The 24,254-nt window shown below is 42.3% G+C and overlaps 1 protein-coding gene across 1 annotated transcript; it reads right to left on the bottom strand.

Moving 5' to 3' along the window:
- Positions 1 to 2,513: 2,513 nt before the first annotated feature.
- On the bottom strand, positions 2,514 to 23,702 carry TNFSF15 (TNF superfamily member 15). Its single transcript, XM_010384769.2, has 4 exons — positions 23,377 to 23,702; positions 11,041 to 11,083; positions 9,920 to 9,967; positions 2,514 to 8,461 (listed from the first exon to the last, which is right to left on the bottom strand). Exons 1-4 carry the CDS (start codon positions 23,584 to 23,586, stop codon positions 8,007 to 8,009), a joined length of 756 nt encoding a protein of 251 aa, XP_010383071.1. The 5' UTR covers positions 23,587 to 23,702; the 3' UTR covers positions 2,514 to 8,006.
- Positions 23,703 to 24,254: the final 552 nt, after the last annotated feature.

Genomic DNA, 24,254 nt, shown 5'->3' on the forward strand with positions numbered 1-24,254 from the left:
GGTCAATCAATAGTAGCCAATCAATGGTTACTATTTTGAATAGAAGACCCAGTCATCCTTTGCAGATTTGATGGCTCATTCCTGGGAATGCCACCTCTGGTAGTAGATGTGGCTTATTGACTTGGAGCCAGGAAATCCACCTTTGATTAAGGATTGCTTTTTTTTTTTTGGACAAAGTGTTACTCTGTAGCTCAGCTACAGTGCAGTGGTGCGATCTTGGCTCACTACGACTTCTGCCTCTGGATTCAAGCAATTCTCTTGCCTCAGCTTCCCAAATAGCTGGGATTACAGGCACTGCTACCATGCCCGGCTACTTTTTGTATTTTTAGTAGAGATGGGGTTTTGCCATGTTGGCCAGGCAGGTCTTGAACACCTGACCTCAAGTAATCCACCCGCCTTGGCCTCCCAAAGTGCTGGAATTATAGGCATGCGCCACCACACTCTGCCCTTGATTGAGGATTAAATGAGATGATATATATGAAGTGTTCAGCACTGTAAATGCTCCCAAATGTTTGCTGCTATTATTCTCTGTTGGCAATGAATTCAGCAAGCGGGGCACTTTTATCCTGACTGAGTTGGAAACTTGGTTTAACTGAGTCATCCTGGGAAAGTGGACTTAATCCCTCAGACCTCATTTCCCTCATCTGTAAAACAAGAGGATCATGGTTATCTTATCGCATTGTGAAATAAGATGAGTTATGTGACGAATTGAGCTCAATGCCTGACGTGGCCTAAGAACACAGGAAACACTAGCTGGTTTGAGGACTGGTATAAGGTCCAAAATGAGCCTGTGAGGATGGCATCCTTGGCTATACAGAATGGAAAGTGGGCTACCAAGCCCCACCAAAGGTCAGAGAGACTACGTGGGGAGAGGAGGAATGAAGTGCTGTCAAAATGGGACAACATTGGCAGACCTGGGAGTTCACAGCTCAATTCCAGTTACCTTTCTATTTCCTGCACTGAAGAGGTAAAAAGTCCCCATATATTGACTGGAGAGCTTTGCAGTCTAAGGTACATGGGGGAATTTTGCTTTCTCTTGGAGAAACCCTCTTGTCTTCTACCACATACCTGAAAAGAGGGAGCTTATTTGAAACTCAAACAATACAAGCACAGAATTATTGAGACCTGCAAATGGAAGGGAGTTTAGCTCACTTCATCCACCCCTCCTCTGGATTCTCAGAGAAGGATACTGAAACCTGTTGAAATGGTTGTTCAAGGCCTTAGAATTTGCCAGTTTGGCAGACCTGGGTCTGGAGCCCAGGACAATGGACTCCTGATTCATTGCATCTTTTTCAATCCCATCTTGGGCATTTTTATTATGGCTTATGATGAAGATAATGATGATGTGCGCATGTTGTGGAGGGGGGAGTGGAAGCAATGTAAACAGGAATAGTAGTCAGAGTAACAACCAGTGTGGTATGAGCATCCATTAATCGGAATCACATCTAGCAAATTGGAACAGATGCCACCCGTGTGTGTCCTGACTGAATGTTAACTGGGGTCTGGTTGGACACTAGATATCCCCTGTGGACAACTGGATAAACATCAGGAGAAACCATTGGGTAGTTTTGTCTCTTTGCTCCAAAGTTCTTAGGCACAGAGGGTCCACTTGAGAATTAGTTGAAAAGGTTGTCTTTGGTGACCTAGATTAAATGACTATCAATATTTTTCCTTTAGAGAACTGGTACTATGACTTTTGCAGATACTTGGTTTTTAATAAATTCAGGGAAAATAATTCACTTCTCTCCCCAAGTGTAAAAATATTTTGTTCTTATCACCCTCAGGAGTAGAGTGAGAACTGAATTTCAGAAGGCCATCAATACATGCATTCTGGTTCCCCACCGGGAGGGAAATTTTTGAGTCTGATGTTATAGAGGAAAGCCTTACCCCCTCTCCCTTAAAGTTTGATTCTACATACAACTATCAGGTGGAAACAAATGAAATTTCTGGCATGTGATCCCTTTTGACCTTCAGAAATGGCAATTTAATATGGTTCAATCCAGTATCATTGACTGAGCACCAACAGCAACCCCAGTTACTGTGCTGGAAAATAGAAAGTGATGGATGTGTTGAACCCTTTTGATTCCTGTGGATTGCTGTTTTGATGCGAGGCAGAAGGTGTAGTATCAGGGAGTGACCTTGATCCAAATTCGAACTCCTCCATATACTGGCATGGGTCTTTCTGGTCTCTCTTTCTTTTATAGGGTTGTTCAATGTGAGTTTAAGCTACTTAACTACAAAGTCTTATAATTCATAAAAGGAACCCTGTAGATTCTCTCCTTCCCTTCCTTTCCCTCATCTGACCAGAATGACACCCTCTGTGGTGTTCAGTTTAAGGTTTATTATAACCTTAAAATTAAGTTTGTTTTAAGGTTTATTATAACCATGAAAGTCAGTTGCCATTTTGCAGCCAAGTACATGGAGAATTAGATGCATATATATTTTTTTAAATCCCAAGAGACTTAATCTAGAAAGAAAAACAAAGGAACACATTAACAAAAGAATTGACAATTAGTGTGAAAATTCTTCAGTCTTCAATGCCAGTTTATTAAGTTACATCTATTAAATATATTAACACATACAACATTTCATTTACAGAGATTAGAATTCATACACACTAGTGCCCAAAGACATGGGATGCATACCAGTTAAGTATGTATCCAACAACATACAATATGCATTTTACCTTGGGGTTGATGTTTTAACATAAAACATAAAATCAATGAAAGCACATGGGGTTTGTCACTAAAACCACATAAACACCTACACTTGTTGAATCTTTACACCCCTGAAACAAAAAAAGGGGAACATTATGTGCTTTAATGACTTTAAGAATAAAATCATTTGATGAAGTTCAGCTACTTTATTTATTGACACTGTGTGTCTTGTTCCTCCTGAATGTATACACTGTGAGAGTAGGACTTGCCTGTCACGTTCCCTCTCAGCTCTCCAGTATTCGGGTAAGTGCTGCCATGTGACAGATCCTCAAAATAAAAATGATTTATGAATGAAGTTGAAAGACTGCTGGGCTTATTGTTAGGAGGTCTAAATTCTACTTTTAGCACTCCAACTAGCTACTGTCTGGCACTGGCCACCAACGGTGATAGGGCATGGAGGTGATGGCTCCCTCTGAGCCTGGGTTTCTTCATCCTTGAAATGATGTAACTTGGAATAAACTGCAGATACCGTCATCTCTAAAATTCCATGACATTTCTCTATTGGCCAAGATCTTAGGGGTATTTTGTGTTGGACACTCTCTGGACAAGTGGGAAATGATAGCAGATTACTGAACTCTTGAGAAGGCCTGCCAGGTTTGTAATGATCAACTAGAACACATGGAAGTCAATGAAAAAAAGGCCACATAATCATAGATTTGAAAAAGACCTCAGAGATCCTTTGGCTTAATCTCTCCCCTAAACTCTGTGAAGAATAGCTTCTACAAAAATCCTTGTGACAAGCCCTTTGTTTGAGTATCTCCAGTGACTGAGAAATAGCTTCCTAGAAAAATTCTATTTTGGAGCAGAAAGTTCCTTTGGGGATCAAGCCAGAGAGGGCAACCTTGTAACTGCAACTCTGTAGCCCCAGCTCTCCTCTCTGGGGAGATACAGAAGAAGTCTCCTCCCACTTCCATGTTGTCCTACAGGTATTTGTAAATACTTCTCCCGTCTTCCTTCCAATCATTAAAATGAACTCTATTTGCTAAGAGTAGAGAGGTTAGAAGAGTCCAGGATTATGGTTCAGGAAGACAGCATCCTAGTTCTAGATCAGCTCTTAATTCATCATGTGGTCCTGGGCAAGTAACTTCTTCCATCCAGCCTGGTATGGTATTTTCATCTTAAAATGGGGTGATGGAAGGGTGGAGGCAAGTGTGTTTCAGAGCTGGGGAAGTTGTAAATGTGGTTATTAGAGAGTGACAGGGCATGGATGTGGTGGCTCTGATCCACATTCTCTCACTACTGGTGCAAAAGGATTCAAGGGTTATTAGGTTAACAGTCTACTAAATTCTCTGTAGGTCCAGCTGCCAATATGATGCAAAAATGTTAATATGCAGGATAATGATGTACACTTGAAAATTCTGCTACAAATATTAAAACACTTCTAGGACTCTGGGCCATAGGAAAGCCAGAAATCTTGAGGCAAGAGACTTTTGCATGTGTTTTTAAGGTACAGAATATAAATAGTTCTGTCCTGCAGAATTAATCCCCAGTGTCACAATCATGGAAACAGAATTGGGTAAGGGCTGGGGAAAATACATTGCAAGAGAATGCTGGCAATGGCCATGCCTTGTGCACAGTGTTAGTTAAACTTTTATAATTCAGGGGGATTATTGACTAGCACAGAGGCAGAATTTCCTCTGGGGTGATGAGAACTGAATAGTTTAGATTGAAATGGAACCAAGAGTTCTGGTGTGCTCTGTTATCGATTCAACCTGACATATTTCAGGAAGCGAAAAGGTACACTTTTCCCTTTTCTTACTGTACCTTAGTAGAAATAAAATTAGAAATTTTAGTAGCATAAGCAATTCTGTTCTCCCAAATAGACTGAAACCATGCTAGCATCAAACTGTTAGTGGTTCTGTGCATTTTGATCATGGTCTCTGTATTTGCTGAGGAACACAGATTTTCAAAGCATTTCTGGGTCATCCATGAAGTTCCAATATTTTTAAGGTTGTTGATGATCAAACTTGAGTATAGCAAATAATAACCTCTCTCTACCTGTGACTTAAATAATGGATTCTACAATAAAAAAGGGTAATTTTGTTTTTTACCTTCTTGATTTATGGAAAACTATCCTTGAGTAGCTATTTTTTAAAAACCACTTAAACACAAATCATTTTGTTAGTCATCAGCCTTCATCAAATGGCATCCATTTTCATAATGAGAATAGATCCATGTGCCTAAAGTTAGCAAATTAATTAGCAGATACAACCAATATAAATTAAAGAATCTGTAGACAGTAGAGGTGCTGGGAAGTTAGAATGAGCGCGTCTGAGACTAAATAATTTATCTCTGTGTCCCCAGGGCCAGTAGGTACTCAGCAAATGTTTGTGGAATTGATTTGAATTCTGCCTTTTGAGCGACATTTAACCAGCAAAGCATTTTCTCCCTAAATTTACTATTTTCTAAAGCATGCTTCTTCCTCCCTCCCAAACCCGGAATACACCCCATTAACCCCTTTTTGGGGGAACATCACATGATCTTAAAAGCACTTTTCCACCTCACTTTGAAAACAGTGCACTAATTTTTGCTATGGAGGTAATGCCTTGGGAACAGAAGTTCTGACATGAGCCATATTAGGAACATCTGACTGTGCCTTTCTGTAAAAATATACTGTACTGTACAGAATTTAACAAAATCAGCAGTAAAAACTTGAGCTATGATACATTCTTTAAAAAACAAGCTTACGACAGGAGCCAAATAAATACACAGCAGAAAATTTCCCAAAGCCTCAATTGTCTTCGAATATTAGGAAATTCCTGTCTTGGGATAAATTTCCAGATCCACCAGATCACCTACAGAACAGTGGGCAGGTTTGAGCAGGCCACTCTTCTGTGCAAATCTCCTCCTGCATACCCAAGCTGCTTGGTGCTCTCATGCACCATGAAGACTGGTTCAGAAAGAACATTTTATGCTTTTAATGGGTGTTAGTTCTGATCATGGAGCTAGACTAGAGTTATTGAGGAAACATTCTTGATCTACCAATAAATATTGTCCTAGGAATTGGTTGAGGGAATATTCTCTCATCAAACAAGTTTTGGAGTTACTGAGAAATCTTTCTTTTCTGCTTTAAGTCAAGGGTAATTCCTCCATCTGAGATGCCCTTTCCCTGTGGTCATCTGGGCCCCCCCCAGTTTCTTCCAGGCTTCACTTCCTCTATGAAGACTCTGGTGAGCCAGGTGGAGGTGACCACACTCCTCTGTGCTCCCACTGAGTCTGTGCTGACTATTTTGAGAAACTGAAGGCAAGAAAAAGGCCTGGTTTAAGTTAGCCTAGCAGAGGTTAGAAAATATATTTAGAACCTTAACCTCCAAACTGAGAAATCAGAAATTAATTTTTATTTAATTATAACTCAAGAAATATTGATCAAGTACTCCTACTACACTGGACACTCTGCTCAGGAGCCTCTCAAATGCATCTCTGCCTCTACAGTCTACTGGAAACCAGCGTGAGAGTGATTTTGGTGCCAAATTTGCTCTCAGACTCATCTGTGAGGTCTCCCAGAATAGGAAGCATTTATAATAGGGTCATATCATGCCAAAATGCTCAGATGGCGCAGAATGCATGAAGTTAACATGTTTCATTCTCATGAGCTCATTTGCTCCTTGGAAACAAATGGGCAGATTCTTGCTTTACAGGCAAGTCAACAAAGGCTAAGAGAACAGAGTTGCCTCTCCTGCCCTTGACGTATTAGCATAGGAAACTCATACAGACTAGAACCCACTGAATGAACCCACTGAAACACAGAAGGGACCTCCTCAATGTCCAGCCTCTCCTCCAGGGAAGGTCTTGGCTAGGCTCATTGGCTAATCCCATATGTAAATCCCTTTGAATATTTTAAAGGAAAAATACCCACATAATACTCTGTATATAAAGTTGCAAATCAAACCTCAAAGATCTAGGTTAACGTCTTCAGATTTGGTGATTGACTTGTTTTTTCCTCTCCTCCAGGGAATAAGTCCATTGTCTCCCAGCATCCAATGAGTTGGCAGTATATAGTTGATCTAGTTAACTAGGTGTCTGCCTTCAGGTTTCTTCAGGGAACTAATCAGCTGGCTATCCACAGTCAGTTGGCTATCTTCCACAGTCAGGAGAGTGCCAGAAATCTGATGTAACTGTTTCAGATGATATTTTCTAAAGACTTGGAGTTATTATTTTATTTTTTATTTTTTAGAAAGAGTTTTGCTCTTGTTACCCAGGTTGGAGTGCAATGGTGTGATCTGGGCTCACCATAACCTCTGCCTCCCCAGTTCAAACAATTCTCCTGTCTCTGCCTCCTGAGTAGCTGGAATTACAGGCATGTGCTACCACGCCTGGCTAATTTTGTATTTTTAGTAGAGACAGGGTTTCTCCATGTTGGTCAGGCTGGTCTCAAACTCCCAGCCTTAGATAACCCACCGGCCTCGGCCTCCCAAAGTGTTAGGATTGCAGGCGTGAGCCACCATGCCTGGCCAAGACTTGGAGTTATTCTTTAGAGTATGCTGACTGATATTTGATCAGGAAGCATCTAGTGGTGTTCATGCAAGTTTTGAGTGAAGTCTGTCTTGTTTTTCATAGTGTCTTCTGGGTTAAGGTAGCACCCAGAACATAATAGGTGATCAAGAAAACTCTGCTGAATACAAGCAACTGCTGTATTTTTGATATACATGTAAAACTCATCCTTGCTTATTTTGATATCTGTGTATATAATCAAAAGAAAGGTAGCTTTTCTCATATGCTGTAGATGACATGAAAACCAACTCCTTCTGTGAGAACATTCATCAGACATACCAACTCTCTGTTAATTTTTTTAGGCAAGGCATGAAAGTATGCGGAAAAATTGATGAAGGATTTTGCCTCTGAAGGTTTATACTGTTTTCTAGAGCTTTCCTTGGACTTCCTTCAAAGCTCCTGAATTGAAGTAAATTTATGATCAAATTGAACAATAACTGGACCACTGGTGACCATTGTATAGCAGGAAGGTGCTGAAATATTTCTCTTTCAATCCTGACCTGAGTAGATCATCCATTCATTTAGTGATCAGTGTCTTAATATTTAGAAACTCACCAATCCTCCATCCCACCATAATAATATATTTGCTCTCTTCAGCCTTTTTCCAGTTAGTACTTTCATCAGTAAGGCACATGAAGTGTGAAATTTTGGGCCCCAAATTTCATAGCTAAACCATTGTCCCTGTGGAATGCCCCCTACTCCCGGCCCCAAGAAAACCCTGGTTGTAATTACATTTGAATGAAGAAAATTAGGAACTCGGTGGCAGAGGACTTTCACATAATGATATTCACTCTCCTCCTATAGTAAGAAGGCTCCAAAGAAGGTTTTATCTTCTTTTGTGTAATCCACCAAAGAGATGTCACTGACGTTCACCATGAGCTTGTCCCCTTCTTGCAAGGAGAACATGGCTCCGAGGTAGATGGGCTGGAACCAGTTGCTGCCTACTTCACACACAGACTTGGTCCCCATGAGGAGCTGGGTTGGCTCAGGGTAGCTGTCTGTTACCTTGGTGATGACCACAGTGATGGAGTCTGGCTTGTTCGGTCGGCCTGCTTGTCTGATTTCACTGCACTCAGAGGTCATCCCACGGAATGTGACCTGGGAGTAAACGAAGTAGTCTCCCGACTCTGGGATCAGCAGGAATTTGTTGGTATAGTTCATTCGGTTCTTGGTGAAGGCCAGGCCTAGTTCATGTTCCCAGTGCAGAGCTGGGAACTGATTTTTTAAGTGCTGTGTGGGAGTTTGTCTCACAACTGCAAAGACAAGAGAGAGGATTAATTTGCTCATTTGGAAACTGTAGACTTTGCTATAAAAGGGTCTCATATCATTTTCAAAAAAGACTAAAGTGATCGAATATACCTAACAGCTAAAAACTACTTTGGGGAGGAACGAATGAAGAATATGTGACTGGACATACACATTTGTTCAAAGAGAATAGTATCTTGGACTAGTGACCTGGGGCAAATTACTTTGCCTTTCTGAGACTGAGTGGTCTGACCTGAAAATTTTTAATTTTACCTGAGACCTATGATCCTGGAGAACAGTGAAGGTTAAGGAATCCCCCTATTCTTCTGTGTTTAGGAAAATGGCTTGCTGCAAGAATTATCCTTTCCCAAATGACTCCAATAAAACTAATGAATGCCTCTCTTGTTTACCTATGACAAGGCCGGGCACCAGACCTTTCAAATTCCCATTCTTTGCCCTGTGAGTAATTGACTGAACTGTTTTATCCCCATTCATCAGTTGGAACAAAACACTTGTCTTACAGGCATGAGGTAAGTGATAGAAACTTGGCATCTCCCTGGTCCTAATCCTCACTCAGAGCTCACCACAAATAATTTCCTCTTAGTCAAATGATAACACCAATGTCTTGGGCCACAAGGATATCCCTCTGCAGATTGCAAATTTTCGTATAGGTCAGGAGGGTATGCTTCCTTTTTAACCTTCTAGGTTTTCAATGGATTTTAACATATCCTTCTGTACTGTCTTGCTCTTTCCTCTGGAGTCTCAGAGGTATAGGAACTCTAGGTGTGAGGTGCATGAGATGTCTACACTAGACTTGGAAAGTTGGCCAACTGGTGATAGTATGGAATTTCTCTTGATTTCCATACACCGATGAAAATTCTTTGGAAACACCTCCCTGACGGTAAATATTTAGTTACATCATCTTGAATAGGGCACAGATGAACTAGATAAATTGGCAACTCTGGGGACTTTTTGTCTGTGACCAGATCCAGAATTACTTGCAGCTCTGAGTTGGAGAGAAGCCATTTCTGAATGACTCAGTGTATGAATGAAAGAGAGAGACAGGAGAGAAAGAAAGAGGGCTGATAGAATCTGAAAGAAAATGTCCAAGAGACATGGGCCTTTGGACCCCCCGCCAGGGAAGAAGACATCCAAAAAACTCTCCACTGAGACACCTGCACTCACATGCTTATTGCAGCACTATTCACAATAGTAAAAATATGGAATCAACCTAAGTGTTCATCAACAGATAAGTGGATGAAGAAAACATGTGTGTGTGTGTGTACACACACACATATGTATACACACACACACACACACACACACTGGAATATTGAGGGGAGGAGTCTCTTACCAAGGGATGTAGTTTTCAGTTTAAGCCACTAGAATGAATTTTGCTAAACTGCTGAAAGAAATCTCAGGATTCTGGCCCATGGTCTCCCATAAAACACAGCAGGGAGGCTTACCTGTCAGGTGTGCCCTTGGCTTATCTCCATCTGCTCTAAGAGGTGCATCTGTAACAAAAGGAGAAATGTGCTTCATATGAGACAACGAGTGACTGAAATGAAGATGGCCCTTTGTGAGTTGCATGGTGCCTATGATAGGAGAGAAACCTTGATCTCTTCCAGCTTGGTCCAGTGCCACTCCTTGCAGGATTTTGCATTGGAATGTGGCACTTGCAGCAAGCACCAACAAGAACACGAAGACTCAGAAGAAAGAGTCTTGAACACAAATGAATCTTGGCCCCATGGGTTTGGGCAAGTTTATCTAGCCTGCCTGAGATGCTATTTTCTCATCTCATCTAAGATGGGCACAGTATAGATGGAGGTGCTTAGCATGAACTTTGCACATGGCCAATGCTCAATAAAGCACAATGCACTGCTCCTTCCCTCAAACTTCCTTCATGGGAGTGAATTGGCTTTTTGCCTTCTTCCATGGTCCCTTTAACTATATTCACTGAATAGATGACCCAAAAGAAATGGGACGAGGAGTGGATGGGAACTATTCTTTAGCTATATGACCTTGCTGGATCCTTTTCCCTCTCTGGGCCTCTGTTTGCCTATTAGTTCTGGAGAAGACCTTAGAATTTCCCTTTGGTTCTCAGAAACTATTATGTTGGATTAGGCGTGGTCTAATTGCAGTTATAAATATGGTATTGCTGCTGATGATAAAAAGCAAAAATCGATTGCATACTTTTGATGTGCTAGACATTGTTCTAACCCCTTTATAGGAATTATCTGATTTAATTCACATTAACCCTGTTGAGTAGGATCTAGTATCACCATTGTTACAGGTGAGTAAATGCAGGCAGAGACAGGTGAAATTATTTGCCCAAAGTCACACTGCTAGTAGATTCCAGAGTCGGGGTTTGAGTTCAGGCCATCAGCTCCACAGGCCACACACTTGGCCATGGTGCCATTTTGCCTTCTTCGTGCCTGCAGCGGAGAGCCTCACTTCTCCTCTGGATTTGCATCCCTCAGCTTAGCAACTTATACTTAAAGACTCATCTCTGAACTTCCTACATACAGAACCACTAGAAATGTTCTTGTTCCCCACAAGGAAAGGCATTGAAGATGAGCATACTTACAAACTTGCTGATGTGAAGGTGCAAGCTCCTGTCCTTTTAGAGCCTATTGGGAAAGAAAACACAGTTTAGACCAACTGTGGTCCTTTTCATCCCAACACTCACGCAGCTGCCCATAGCACAGGTATGATTACAAAGCTTCTGCTGCCCAGCCTGGGTACTCTGTGATGAGGGAAATGAGAATGAAAATATTTTTGTTGATGGGAATCTTGCCTCTCTGCTGTCCCCTTTCCTCCCCTGACACTTCCAATGACCTTCTTTTCTTTTAGGCTTGTCTCTGAAGCTCAACTTTAAGGTTCTTTTTTTGAGAGCTTTTCCTGTTCTATTCTAGGGGAACTGAGCACCTTGTCTATGCTTCTGTTATTTTAACAAATAATGGCACTTGCTTTATTTTCTTTTCTCTACCATAATTTAAAAATTGGGACTCTTCTTAAAAATGATACAGAAAAGGAAATAATGACTATATTCTTTTCATCAGTCTCAACAATTCTTCCTTGTTTCTATGCAATACATAAAGACTTTTTAAATGACTGCTACCCTAGTTTGTGAGCTATTTCAGATACCACATGATGGTGGAAGAGTAATTGCCTTGGAGACAGACATATCTGAATTTAAATCCTTGTTCTATCATTTATTAACAATATGACCTTGAGCAAGACTTTTCCTCTCTGAGCTTTGGTATCTTTATTTCTAAGGTGGGAATAATAACACACTTAGCCTTAAATTACTCACAGGATTGAGGTGAAGAGCAAATCAGAAAATCTATGAGTCGGTGCAAAGAATGCATGGATAATGAAGGAACCACCACTCACATACCTGAGCATAAAGCTTAATAGCAAAAGTATGCTCTTAGCTTAGAAATAATATCATGTATTGGACTATTATACATGGTTGATGGGAATATAAATTAGTACAGCCACTGTGGAAAATAGTATGGAATTTCTCAAAAAAAACTAAAAATAGAACTACCATACAATCTAGCAATCTCACTACTGGGTATGTATTCAAAAGAAAAGGAATGAATATATCAAAGGGATACTTGCACTCACATGCTTATTGAAGGACTATTCACAATAGTAGAGATATGGAATCAATCTGATCCACATCTCTATCAAGATATAGATGGAAGGATAAAGAAAATGTGGTACATATAAACAATGGAATACCATTTGGCATAAAAAATGAAATCATCTTATTTGCAGCAACATGGATAGAACTGGAGGTCATTATGTTAAGTGAAATAAACCAGACATAGAAAGACACACTTTGCATGTTCTCATTGATATGTGGGAGCTAAAAGAGTTGGTCTCATGGGGGTAAAGAGTAGAATGACAGACACTAGGGTCTGGGAAGGGTGGGTGAGTGGGAGAAGACCGGGATGAAGTGAGGTTAGACAATGGGTACAAATGTACAGTTTGATAGAAAGTTTAAGTTCTAATGTTTGATAGCAGAATATGGTGACAATAGTTAGCAACTATATATTACACTGTACATTTCAAAGTAGCTACAAGAGAGAACTTGAAATGTTCCCAACACATAGAAATGATAAATACTCAAAGTGATGGATACCCCTCAATACCCTGACTTGATCATTACACATTTTACGTATGTAAAAAAAAATCACATGGACCCCACACATATATAAAATATTATGTATCAATAAAAATAAAAATAAAGCAAAATTTATGATATTAAAAAAAGCCTTCTCTAATATGATTTTGACTCAACCCAATCTTCTGATTTGGTTCTTGTTGCTAGACAATCTCCACTAATAGAATGATTCTGTTATTATACGGACACTTGATCTATTTTACATCTCAAAATGTGTGTATTGTGAGTGTATAGTCAGGTTCTATGATTTCCATATCTGCAGATTCAACCAACTGTGGATCAAAAATATTTGAAAAAAATTACAGCCATGAAAAATAATGCAAGTAACAAACAATATAGCATAGCAACCATTTATATAGCATTTACACTGTATTAGGTATCATAATTAGTCTACAGATGATTTAAAGTACATAGGAGAATGTGACTAGGTTATGTGCAAATACTATGCATTTTATATCAAGGACTTGAGCATCTGTAGATTTTGGTATCCATTGGGGTCTTGAAATCAATCCCCGTGGATACTGAGGGAGGATTGTCTCATGAATGAGGAATTGTGTGTCTGTGTGAGTGTGAGAGAATACAGCTCCATCAGTGGGGAGACTACATTGATGTGTTTTAGCATCTGTGTATGTGTCTGTGGCGTGGCATCATATGTTTGGATGTCTTGCCATCTGCCTGTGTAATCATGTGGATTTAATTGTGTCATTGCTGAACCTAGGTCTATGAGCAGGTCTGCGATATCGGTGATCTTGTTAGAGCCGGGACATGCAGCCTTTTTTCACTCCCAGGTCATGCTACCTAACCTCTACTAGAAGCCCCTTGAGGGCAGAAATCTTGTCTTTGAATGACTAACTGACTTTATAGTCTCTCCAGCCCCTTTCCATCCACTTCTCAATTCTGTTAAAGCCACCATTACCTCTTTCTCTCAATTACCAGACCTGAAATTTTCTTTTTATCTTCTTCCACAAAACTAAGGGCTGTCACTTCTATTTTGCAGTGTTTCTCATGGGGTTTCAATTCCAGGCCTTGGCATGCTGCTCTTCTGGATTCTTTCATCAGCCCCTGGCAGGGTCTTTGTACTTCTGTTTTCTCCTTTTCCTTGATCTATTTCCTGGCCGGCCTTCAGAGGGCTTTTTCTAAAGCATCACTTTGTCTAGATACTATGCTGCTCATAAACCTTCAATGACTCCTCATGGCCCTTCAGACCCAGTCTGATCTCATTTTGTCTTGGCATTCAAAGTCCTAACTTATCATCCCAGTATTGCTATCCATTATTTACTTCTCTCTAAGTCCCCTGTGTTCCAAGCCATGAGAGGCAACCAGTGTGAATTGATTCAAGGTATCTGAAGAAACAGAGTAAGTGTAGTTACTTTATTGAATGAGTATTCATTCAATAAAGACTCTGGGACACAGAGACCTGGCCCAGAAATGGGAGAATCAGAAGAAATTGCCCCTGAACAGAATCTTACAGGTCTTGCAAGTATTAGCCAGATGATAAAAGAGGTAATGACCATTCCAGACAAGGCCAACAGCTTGCACAATAGCAAATACCTCAATACCCTGCATCTGTGATGTGGTGTCATATGTATGGATACGACGTGTAAGGAGGCTCAACAGGACATGGGGGTAGTTGGAAAACATCAAGACTTTCTGCTGGGAAATGAACACATTATGTGCATTTAGCACAGGGTCATGAGTACAGCAGTCTTTGAAAACCTAAACCCAATTGCTGTGATCACTTATCCAGAATCAATAACTTGGATGGTCTTGAGGGAGTGGAGAAGCAGCCCAGAAATGAACTTATTCTGTAGCCTATTGTCTTCCTTGATATTGACAGAGCTGAAGGAATTGATCCTTTGACAAGGCAGAAAACTGAAGGTGGAGTTCTCAAAGAGAATCAGAGAGACCTTGATTGCATCCGCTGGTATAGGAAAGGTACCTGCCCTGGTTGGCCTTCTTTTGATTTATTTAATTCTCTGCTGAGAAATTTTGAACATCCTGCTTGTCTTTGGCTAAGATGACACTCAGCTAAGAGTTTACAACATTCCTTCTTGACTCAGAATCCCATTGTCATTAGCATGTATCTGAGCTGTGGACACATTTCCCTGTTTACTCTGCTAGACTTCTATAACTTGGGCACACATTTTATTTTCATATATGGATAGATAAGTATGGTCCAGTGTGTCACTAAACATCTGGAGGTGGTGACTGAGCCTGTTGGCAGATGTTGAAGACTACAACATTCCAAAAGTCCACAAGAAGGACGTCATTTGAAACTCTTTCTCCAAGAACAACATCTAAACCTTCCACTGCTGCTTCTCTTAGTAACAACTCTGTCTATCACAGGAGGAAAATTATTGTGAAAGGAAGTAGTAATGAATGAGGAAGAAATTTGAGAGGATGGAATAATAGCTTATTTGGGAAAAGGTTTATGCACTACAGTTGTCCCAATGCCTGCTCTCAGGCTGGTTCCTGGGAACACCAGGCCAATGCAATGTCTTCTGTGTTCCAGCCCTGACTCATCTCCATCACTTCTCATTATTCTGGGGGCACCAAAGAGATGTTGGCTCCTGAGAGGTGCTGGTCATGGCAACATTAGCCTCCAATTGAATTGACATAGTGTCTGATACTGAGATTATTCCTCTATACATATATTCTCAAACCACTGGCTGAGATCCAGGATCCAATTTTATTATTTATTTGTGTGCTTATGACTTTTCTCACTTTGAAAATTCAATCTGCCTGCATGTGGGGACCTGTATTCCTAGTGCCTCAGACAGTGCCTGGCACTTTTGCCAGATTATCCAACTGGCAAAATGCACAGATTGTCAGGCATCAGGAAGACAGAGGGAGACAAAGAGAGTCAGAGAGGGAGTGAGGATGCAGTGACTTCAGCCAGAGTTTTACAATCCAAAAATCTAGGAAAGACAACTTTTTGTTCCTATTAAAAATGTTTGTCGTTTAGTACTAGGGCCTCTAAAGGTCTTCATCATGCTCTGTGTGGAGCATAGCTGTGGCTCTAGAAAGATTTGTTGTAAGTGGCAAGGCTTAGCCAGGAGCCAGAGTCAGAAAAAGCAAATGTGTATGCCCATGGGCATGCATCTCAGAGGGAGATGGGATGCTTGCTCCCACCAGCATATGTTAGGCCCAGCAAAAAACAGTTGGTACTTCCCTTCGTCTGCCCTCCTTAGTTCTTGTAGGTCAGGGAACTTTTCCTCTCATTTGCTTTTTTTTTTTTTTTTGTATGTTGACTGGTAATCCCTGACTCCAACTAACCATGGTCTGTTACTATAGGTATTTTTGGAATTACTTTAACTGTTTAAATTGAGTAGAAGAAAGCAGAAAGAGGAGATTGAAGTTTAGTTGAATGCTTCCCAGGTGCCAGGTCCTGTGTTGGGCGTTTATGTGTCTGCCTCATCTAATACTCCAGTTACTTTTAAAGGAGGGGTCAGCATCACCTTTTCGTGGCTTAGAATGGCATGAAAAGAGGTCAAGCAACTGTCCAAGGTCAAAGAGTGCATGGAGGGCTTGGGATCTGAACCTTTAGAACAAGTACAGACCCTGGCACATATTAGGAGCTTCATAAACATTAGCTGAATGTACAATAGATGAACAAGCCTGAAGCAAGATAGTCTTTGAGATTTCCTGGCATTTCCCCAGAAAAATCCCCTAAGTGTATTTTAACTAATGATCCACGTAGCCTTTCCTCTCAGGTACTATAGTCACTCTCTATCTCTATTCACAAACAGGGAGAGATATTCATCTCTTGCTGTTGTAAATGCTGTAATTGCAAAGGCATAAATGTTTTATGACCCAAAACATCCTCCCAGCACTTCCAGGAGAAATATGCAGACGTTTGCCTCTTTGTCTCTTCCTTTTGCTTCTCCCTGTTTATACTTGCACAAAGATAATGCCAACCCGGAAATGTTTTATTCTGAGGTCACTTCATTTCATCATCCTCCAAGGTGCCCTGGATAGGGCTTTATGTGCAACATTCAGCACAGTGCAAAGCAACGATGCTGGTATTTACAGCTGAGCAAATTTGGAAATCCCAGCTCCATTATTTCCTGGTGCTCTGATCTTGGCATGTCACTTGACCTCAGTGGAACTGTTTCCTCATCAATAAAAGCAGACAATAATTCTTTCCTCTCAGGTCTATTGTGATGGCTCAGAAAGGCCACATACATAAGGTTCATTTTCCTTCTTTCTTTGGGCTCAGCGTATGATTGTAGGCTGTATTGTTGGTTCTGCACATCCTCCTTTTGGTCTTATGACTTCAGTTGTACAAGAAGTCACCCTTGTATCGCTTTATCACAAGGAGTAGATTTGGATGCTTTAGGAGCTCTGGGAGGCATCTGCTTTTCACCAAGGACAGACATTCGATAGGCTTCCTCAGGCTTTTGAACTTCTGCCCTTTCAGAATGCAAATGGGTTGAGGGAACGAAATTTATGCCCTACCCACTTCACATCCCCCGCTTGTTGCTGCTGTCAGCTACAAGGACGGGTCAGGCTGGGAGATGACCTCTTGTAGCCAGTGTGTGGTCTGCAGTGTGTGCTCCATTGGGTGGGGATGCAGGAGCTCTCCAAGCCGCCCCGGCACTCAGCAATATGTTCACTTTAAATGGATTCTGCCATTAACAGCTGCAATATGTTCACATTCAATATTCAATATGTCTGCCATTACCACCTGCAATATGTTCACATTGAATGGATTCTGCCGTTACCAGCTGCAAGCTGCCCGGATGTCCGAGATTCACAGCCAGGCTTGCTCGCCCTTCCTGCCTCTGCGCTTCCTCAGTGCACCTTCACTGCCTCTGCTTTCCCTTCCTTTTGCCCACAACCTGATCTTTGGAGTGAATATCTTCCAGGTATGCTGATACTTCCTGAGGTTACAGCAGGGGAATCTTCATCGAGCGATAAGAGGTCTGCAATTTATAAAGTACTTTTATCTCAAATATCTGTTTGTTTTCTCTAGACAAGACTGAAAGAGATTATCACGATCCAACATCCTTCCGAAAGAGGAAACAACTTGAGTGAGATAAGAGGGCTCATCCCAGGTGGAGTGGGGATGGGGAGGTAATCACGTCTGCTGAGCATCTACTCTATCACAGCAGCTTTCTGGACATTTTGCAGAATTCTCACCCTAGTGCTATATAGAAAGTGTATTAATCTCCTCATTTTATAGACAGTGAGTCTATGGCCCAGGGAGATCTAGTACCTTGCCTGCCCTTCCAACCCTCCCTCCATCCAGAAAACACTTAGTGCTTTCTATGTGCCAGGTACAGATAGGTGCCCCCAGGGGAGGAAGAGGACTGGCATTTATTGAGCACTTACTATGGGGTAGGCGCTTTTGATAGTTAAACCCTCCTGCCTATCCCAGGAGGTTAATACTTGGTTGGACTTATTCCCAGAGGCAGACAACATAGTGATTAGGATAAATATATAGAGTGGATTTAAATCTTAGTGTCACATTCTTTAACTGTGTCACTGGGCACATTATTTAGCCTTTCTAAACCTCAGCTTCATCATCTCTAAAATGTGGATAATAATAGTAGTTTCCTCATTGTGCGATTTCCATTGTTAACTGAGATGATGCATGTAGTATTGACAGCAAACAAGTATTGCACATGTTTACCTACCAGATACCATGCTAGATGCTTTATAGGTGTGATCTCATGTACTTGTCTCAAAACCTTTAATATGAAAAAATTTAGCGTGGTTTCTGCTATATAATAAGTTATTAAGAGGTTGCAGCTGTGATGTGGTGGAGCCATGGCTTTTCCTCAAGTCTGTGTGACTCTGAAGCCCAAGCCATCACTATAGGACCCTATTGGTCTGATTGGAGACCAGGAGGCCTCAAGGGGGAAGAATGGTTCAGGGAATAAAAGTCATGAGCATTGTAGAGATTTTCAGGAAGGTGTGGAAGTGAGGTTGGAGGAAACCAAGGAGAATGTGGGGAGAGTGTGCAGATGATGCTAGAAGTAGGACTGTAAAGGGAAGGACAGGTTGGGCAGTGGTTAAACGCTGGGCAGGAATGCCTCCTGTAGCATCCTTGAGGATTCATTGTGCGGTACTGAGTGCCACTGCTGGGCTTGGGCTGAATCACCTTGGTGCATTCTGCTTTGCCTGCACAGACTCCATGTGCCAGAACTGTGTCCAGAGAGGATGGAAGCCTGGTCTCAGGGGACCTGGGCCAGAGTAGGGCCTGTGGACCCAATCTGAGGGCAGTGGAAGATACTGTAGGGCCCAAAGAATACCCAGCCTACAGGGCTGTCAAGTGCAGCCAGGTAAAGAATGGATTGAGAAATTAGTGGGGGTTGGGAGGCAAGACCTGGGTGGGGAATGAAACACAGAGACAGCTCATAAACATGGACCAAGAATCCCTCTAGCATCAACACCTACTCTCTGGCCAGGCAATGGCAAATTCCAGGGCAGGTGAAGAAGTTGTCCTCTATGATGTAATTTCCCTGAGCAGGGAAATTCCCTGATCATAATAAAAATAACTGTTAACATTTACTAATCCCTCACTCCATGACAGACACTGCAAATACTTTATTTGTAATTATCCCCATTTCACACATAAAGAAGCCGAGGCCCCAAAGGGTTAAAAGTAACATGGTTAAGAAGTGTCTAGGCCAGAATTCAAACTGGGTTTTAACTTTCAACCCTCAACTCTTCCAAGATACATTTGCCTAATATTCTGCAGAAATCTAAAGGTCCTAACAGGTTTTATTATTTCTATACTTTTTTGTATAGGTAGCGTACACATTTTGTATGAAAGAGGCTAGGTTTATAAAAGACTCCCTCCTTCCCTTGTTGACAAGCCGCCCAGTTTTCTACCTGGATGCTGGCAGAATTACCAATTTCTTTTGTGCTCTTCCTGAGATATAATATGTATTTACAAACATGTTCATATCAGTAAATATTTTCATAAAATGAGTGTACCATATTATATACACTGTTATGCACTTTTTTTTTTCTTTCAGTTAACTTGTGTGTAATGGGTTGTATTTGCTTGACTGCATAAGAGGGTAAGATATCTGTCTTTGCCATCTCTTGGTAGATTGCCTGTGATGTGCATCACATTCTGGTTTAATGCTTATTCAACAATAAAACTGTTTTCTTTCTCCACTACCTTTGTGGATAGGATTTCTAGGTTGGGAGAATACTTTGTTTTTGTTTTTGTTTTTGAGATGGAGTCTTGCTCTGTCACCCAGGCTGGAGTGCACTGGCACGCTCTCAGCTCACTGCAACCTCCACTTCCCGGGTTCAAGTGATTCTCCTGTCTCAGCCTCCCGAGTAGCTGGGACTACAGGCACCTGCCACCACGCCCAGCTAATTTTTGTATTTTTTAGTAGAGACAGGGTTTCATCATGTTAGCCAGGATGGTCTCGATCTCCTGACCTCGTGATCCACCTGCTTCGGCCTCCCAAAGTGCTGGGATTACAGGCGTGAGCCACTGTGCCCGGCCAGATTTTGTTTTTAATTGTATTTCTGTAACATATGCATGCTGTGCTAGCTCTCTGATTCTTAATTCTCTCTTTGGAAAAACACAGGTAGCCTTACTCTCTGCTGGGCCAGGAGTTCTAGATGGGTGACTCTATGGGTGACATAAGATTTGCCATGTGAAGTTCCTCACTGGGAGAGGGGTGAGGCTCAGTAACTGGTATAGTTGTAGTAATAGTTTTCTCCATGGTTTTAATGATCTCCTTCTTCCTTTGATCCATGGTGTGGCCACCTGGCACTTGGAACAGCACAAACATGACTGCCTGAATGCACAGGGAAGGAGGTCGGATGGTCCAGTTTCAAATCATGGCTCTGTCACCGACTAGAGGTACGGACTTGGGCAAATCTCTTCAGTCTCCTGGGCCTCAGTGACCCTATCTGCAAAATTAGGCGCTTTAGGCTAGCTGACCTTCAAAGGCCTTGTTATCTCCAAAGACCTGCGATCATCTGACTGGTTTTTATCCACAATGGGGTCTGTGATCTGGACCTCAGCCACAGCATCTAGCCCAGGTGCCTTCCTTCCCTCCTCCAGAAAGCTTTTCCTGAACCACCCCTATCCCTGTGGCTGGGCCAGGAGAACATCTGGAATTCCATAGTGCCTCTCTGTTGAAATAGCCTACTTCCTGAGGCCAACATCAAATTTTCTCAGTAGTTGCCTGGTGCCTGGGGTAGAGTGATGATCATGTCACAGCTGCCATGTGCATGTAGCTCTCCCCACATTTCCAACATACACAATGCTCCTCCTGCACATGCCTTATTGGTGTTGTCAGAGTATTGATATTAATACCCCCTTTGGAGAAAAGGAGAAAGGCTCAAAGAAATGAAACCACATGCCTATTTCCATAGCCGGAAGTGAGCCATATTTCACTGTATGTTTACCCAAGCTCTCCTTGGTGCCCTGGTTTTCCCTCCTTGAATCCAGTCTTTTCCCATCTCCTCTGAGCCATTTCTTCTCCATCAGTCCCTCCAGATCCCCTCTCGGCCCTTCCCAGGCCCTGCTCTGTCCTGTGAAGCTGACTCCTGGCTCAGCTGCCCCTGGACCTTTGAGCCCTGGCTTCCTGCTGAGCCTGGTCAATGGGATTGGATTGGAGGCAGGGTGGGGGATGGGGGAGTAGTCAGCATTCCCTCCTTCCTTCTGCGCTCTCGCTGCTGTTTTGGCAGTGACTGCCTTTCTCTCCAGAGCCCTTAGGTCTTCCAGGCAGGCCTTCTGTTAGGCTTTAGTTCTCTCTGGGTTTCTCTAACACTTCTCCCTCCATGTGCCCTTCGCACCAAGGCATGGTCACTGGTTTCCCACTGTTGCTAGTCCTGGAGGCTCCAGCCCTTTCAGTTCCCTTCAATCTGTCTGCATCTCAGCAAAGAGGTCCTTCTTTAAACCCCTTCAAACTCTTTAAATATTCTTCTATAAACACACTTTCTTGAGTGAGCCAGCTGTTTCTTTTCAGGACCCTGATTGCTACATGAGCCCAGCCTCACCACCATTTCCCTCTCCTTTTCTTCTGACACACTAAGAAGTTACAGAGCCTGGGCAACCCAGAGCTGCAATCATCTCCACACATCTGCTCTCCAGGAAGATGAGTTTAATGATAATGGAATGGATGGTGTCAGCCTTATTCATTTCTTGAGCATCTGCAATTGGACAGGCACAGTGATAGATTTGGCAAGGTAGCAGTGAGTAAAAAAGACCCCATGCCTTTCTTCACTGAGCTTCCTGTCTCATAACAGCGCATGTCTTCATCTCACCTTCTGGCTGGGCAAGTTATGGATCCTCCTTGGACGGTGACGTTCTGCTTGCTGGTTTTCTAGATAGACAAAAGTATTCCTTGCCTTCTGCTGACCAAGGGCTCTCAGACATCATCTTGGTGGCGATGGGAACCTGTCATGCCTCTGGGCTTCCTTCAGACCCCAGTGCAGGTTTCTGGAGACCACTCAGTGTCTCATTCGAGGACAACTGTCTCCTCCTGGCTAAAGAGGGACAGAGTCCCAGAGCACCAACTGGGTGCTGCGGCTTGACTTCTAGCAGAAACTGGCCCCTTGGTGGTCAAGGGGTCAAAGTCTGACTTCCCATGACCTGCGGTTCTCCTTTATCATAAACAGCATTTCCGGGTTGTCTGCGTATTTCTACTTTTTACAAGCAATGGCATCTGGCTATGAACGCTGCTGCCTGAATCACAGTCTGTTTGTTGACCCTGATGGGGCAGCGAGAATTACAGATTTTCCATGGCTTACTCATGGTGTCTATGCTTTGGAGCTGGCCAGGATTGCTTAGAGACGAGGTTTCCAGTTACACCCATTGAAAACCCATTTTTTTTCCCTTTGCAATTTAATACTTTGAAGTGAAATGAAATCAGCCATCATAGATTATGAAGGGGCATTTTTAAAAAGGATATTAATGGAAAGACACATTCCTTAGGTTTTGAGGTACATCTTTGATGTTCCTAGCCAAGAATTATGCTTTCTTCTTGACACCTATCCCTGCCCCTACCATTGTTCTCCCTAGACCGTATATTCTTTTTCTGACTAGGCTTCTCCCAGGCCCCAGCAAGACCTTAGAGATAGATAATAAGGAAGGAGGTTCTTTCTTAAGCTCTAAAAAGAGAAAAAGTTCTAAACCCAAGAAAAAGAGTGGGTAAGAAATTATAGCATCCACATATAGGATTGTGTATCTATAGCATCATGCTGTTGTGAATTCATTAGCATATAAATAAAATCATAATATATTAGGAGACTCAGAATAATCTATCTCATTAAAAAAATTCCATTTTACATCTTACATAGAATTCTGTACAGAATTATATATCCCAAACTGTTAACAGTGGTCAGTTATAAGAATTACGGGTAATGATAACTTTCTTCCTCTCCTTATCTGTATTTTCTAACTTTTTTTCAATGACCATGTGTTAGTTATGTAATTTTAAAAGTTTTTTTCTTAAATAAAAAGAATGTTCCCAAATTGCCAGTATGCTATGATTATAATTATCTAAAAAATATGAGGCTTAAGGTTATTCCCGTATTAAAAGAAGGAACTATTCATTCCCTAGAAATACTGAGAACAAACACCAGATTGAACCTCTCCACCCCTCCCACTCTACATTTCCCCTGCATGTAGAAACAAGAAATGTGATACACCAAGAAACTCTGTCCTCTGTCCAGAGCTGAAATAGTGGCCGCTCCCTGCAGAGAGTCCACTGATCTCCCCCAAGGTCAGAGTGGCATGTGGCTTACCTGGAGCTGCACACAGGCCTCTCCTTGGGCCCGGAGCTGGCTGACAAGCAGGTAGGTGGTGAGTCCTGCAAGGAAGGGGAGCAACACCAGGCAGCAGGTGAGAGCCCAGCATGCGCTGCTGCTCCTGGCCTTGGGCCTGCAGCTGCCGTGCTCTGGCAGCATTTCCACACTGGCTGTCTCCCCAAAGCTCAGTCCCAGATCCTCGGCCATGCTCTTGCTGCTCCTGGAGGCACCTCTGACTCCTGGGCAGAGAGAGCCCCCATTAAATAGAAGACCAGCTCTCACAGTGGATGACTTAATCACTCAGTCTCCTCCTTCCCTTTGCCTTTCCCCTCCCCTCTTCAAGAGCACACTGTGGCCCTACCCTGCTAGAGAATGTACCGCCTACAACAGAAACCAAGTTTGGTTTAAGGAAAAAAAAAAAAAGAAGAAGGAGAAGAAGAAAGCTTTCCCAAGCATATTTATATACAGTGTGATCATGTGTTCCTTCCTTCGTTTACAGAAGGAAGTTAGGAAAGTCCCTGAAGGAGAAGAGAAAGAATTCATCAAGTCAGTGGGTGGGGCAAATTAAAATATACCTGTTCCCTGCACTGAAGGCTTACCAGCTGTGCCAGTCTGGGGAGTGTGCTTCTGGAAGTGAAAGTGAGGGATGGGAGGTGTGTGGTTTGCAGGTTGGGAAACGGAAATCACATTTGCATCAGCTCTTTGCAAAGTGCTGCCTAGCCCTCTGTCATTTTGAACCTCCTAGAAACTCATTCTCACTGTACAGATGGGAATAGCAAAGTTTTAAAAGGTGAAGGCACTTGTCCTAGGTCATCCAAGGATGAAGACAGAGGAGCTAGGAAGATGACCTAGTTCCAAATCACGCCCTGGAGTTG

Source organism: Rhinopithecus roxellana, chromosome 16, assembly GCF_007565055.1.
Source record: "Rhinopithecus roxellana isolate Shanxi Qingling chromosome 16, ASM756505v1, whole genome shotgun sequence".
NCBI classification, from domain to species: domain Eukaryota; kingdom Metazoa; phylum Chordata; class Mammalia; order Primates; family Cercopithecidae; genus Rhinopithecus; species Rhinopithecus roxellana.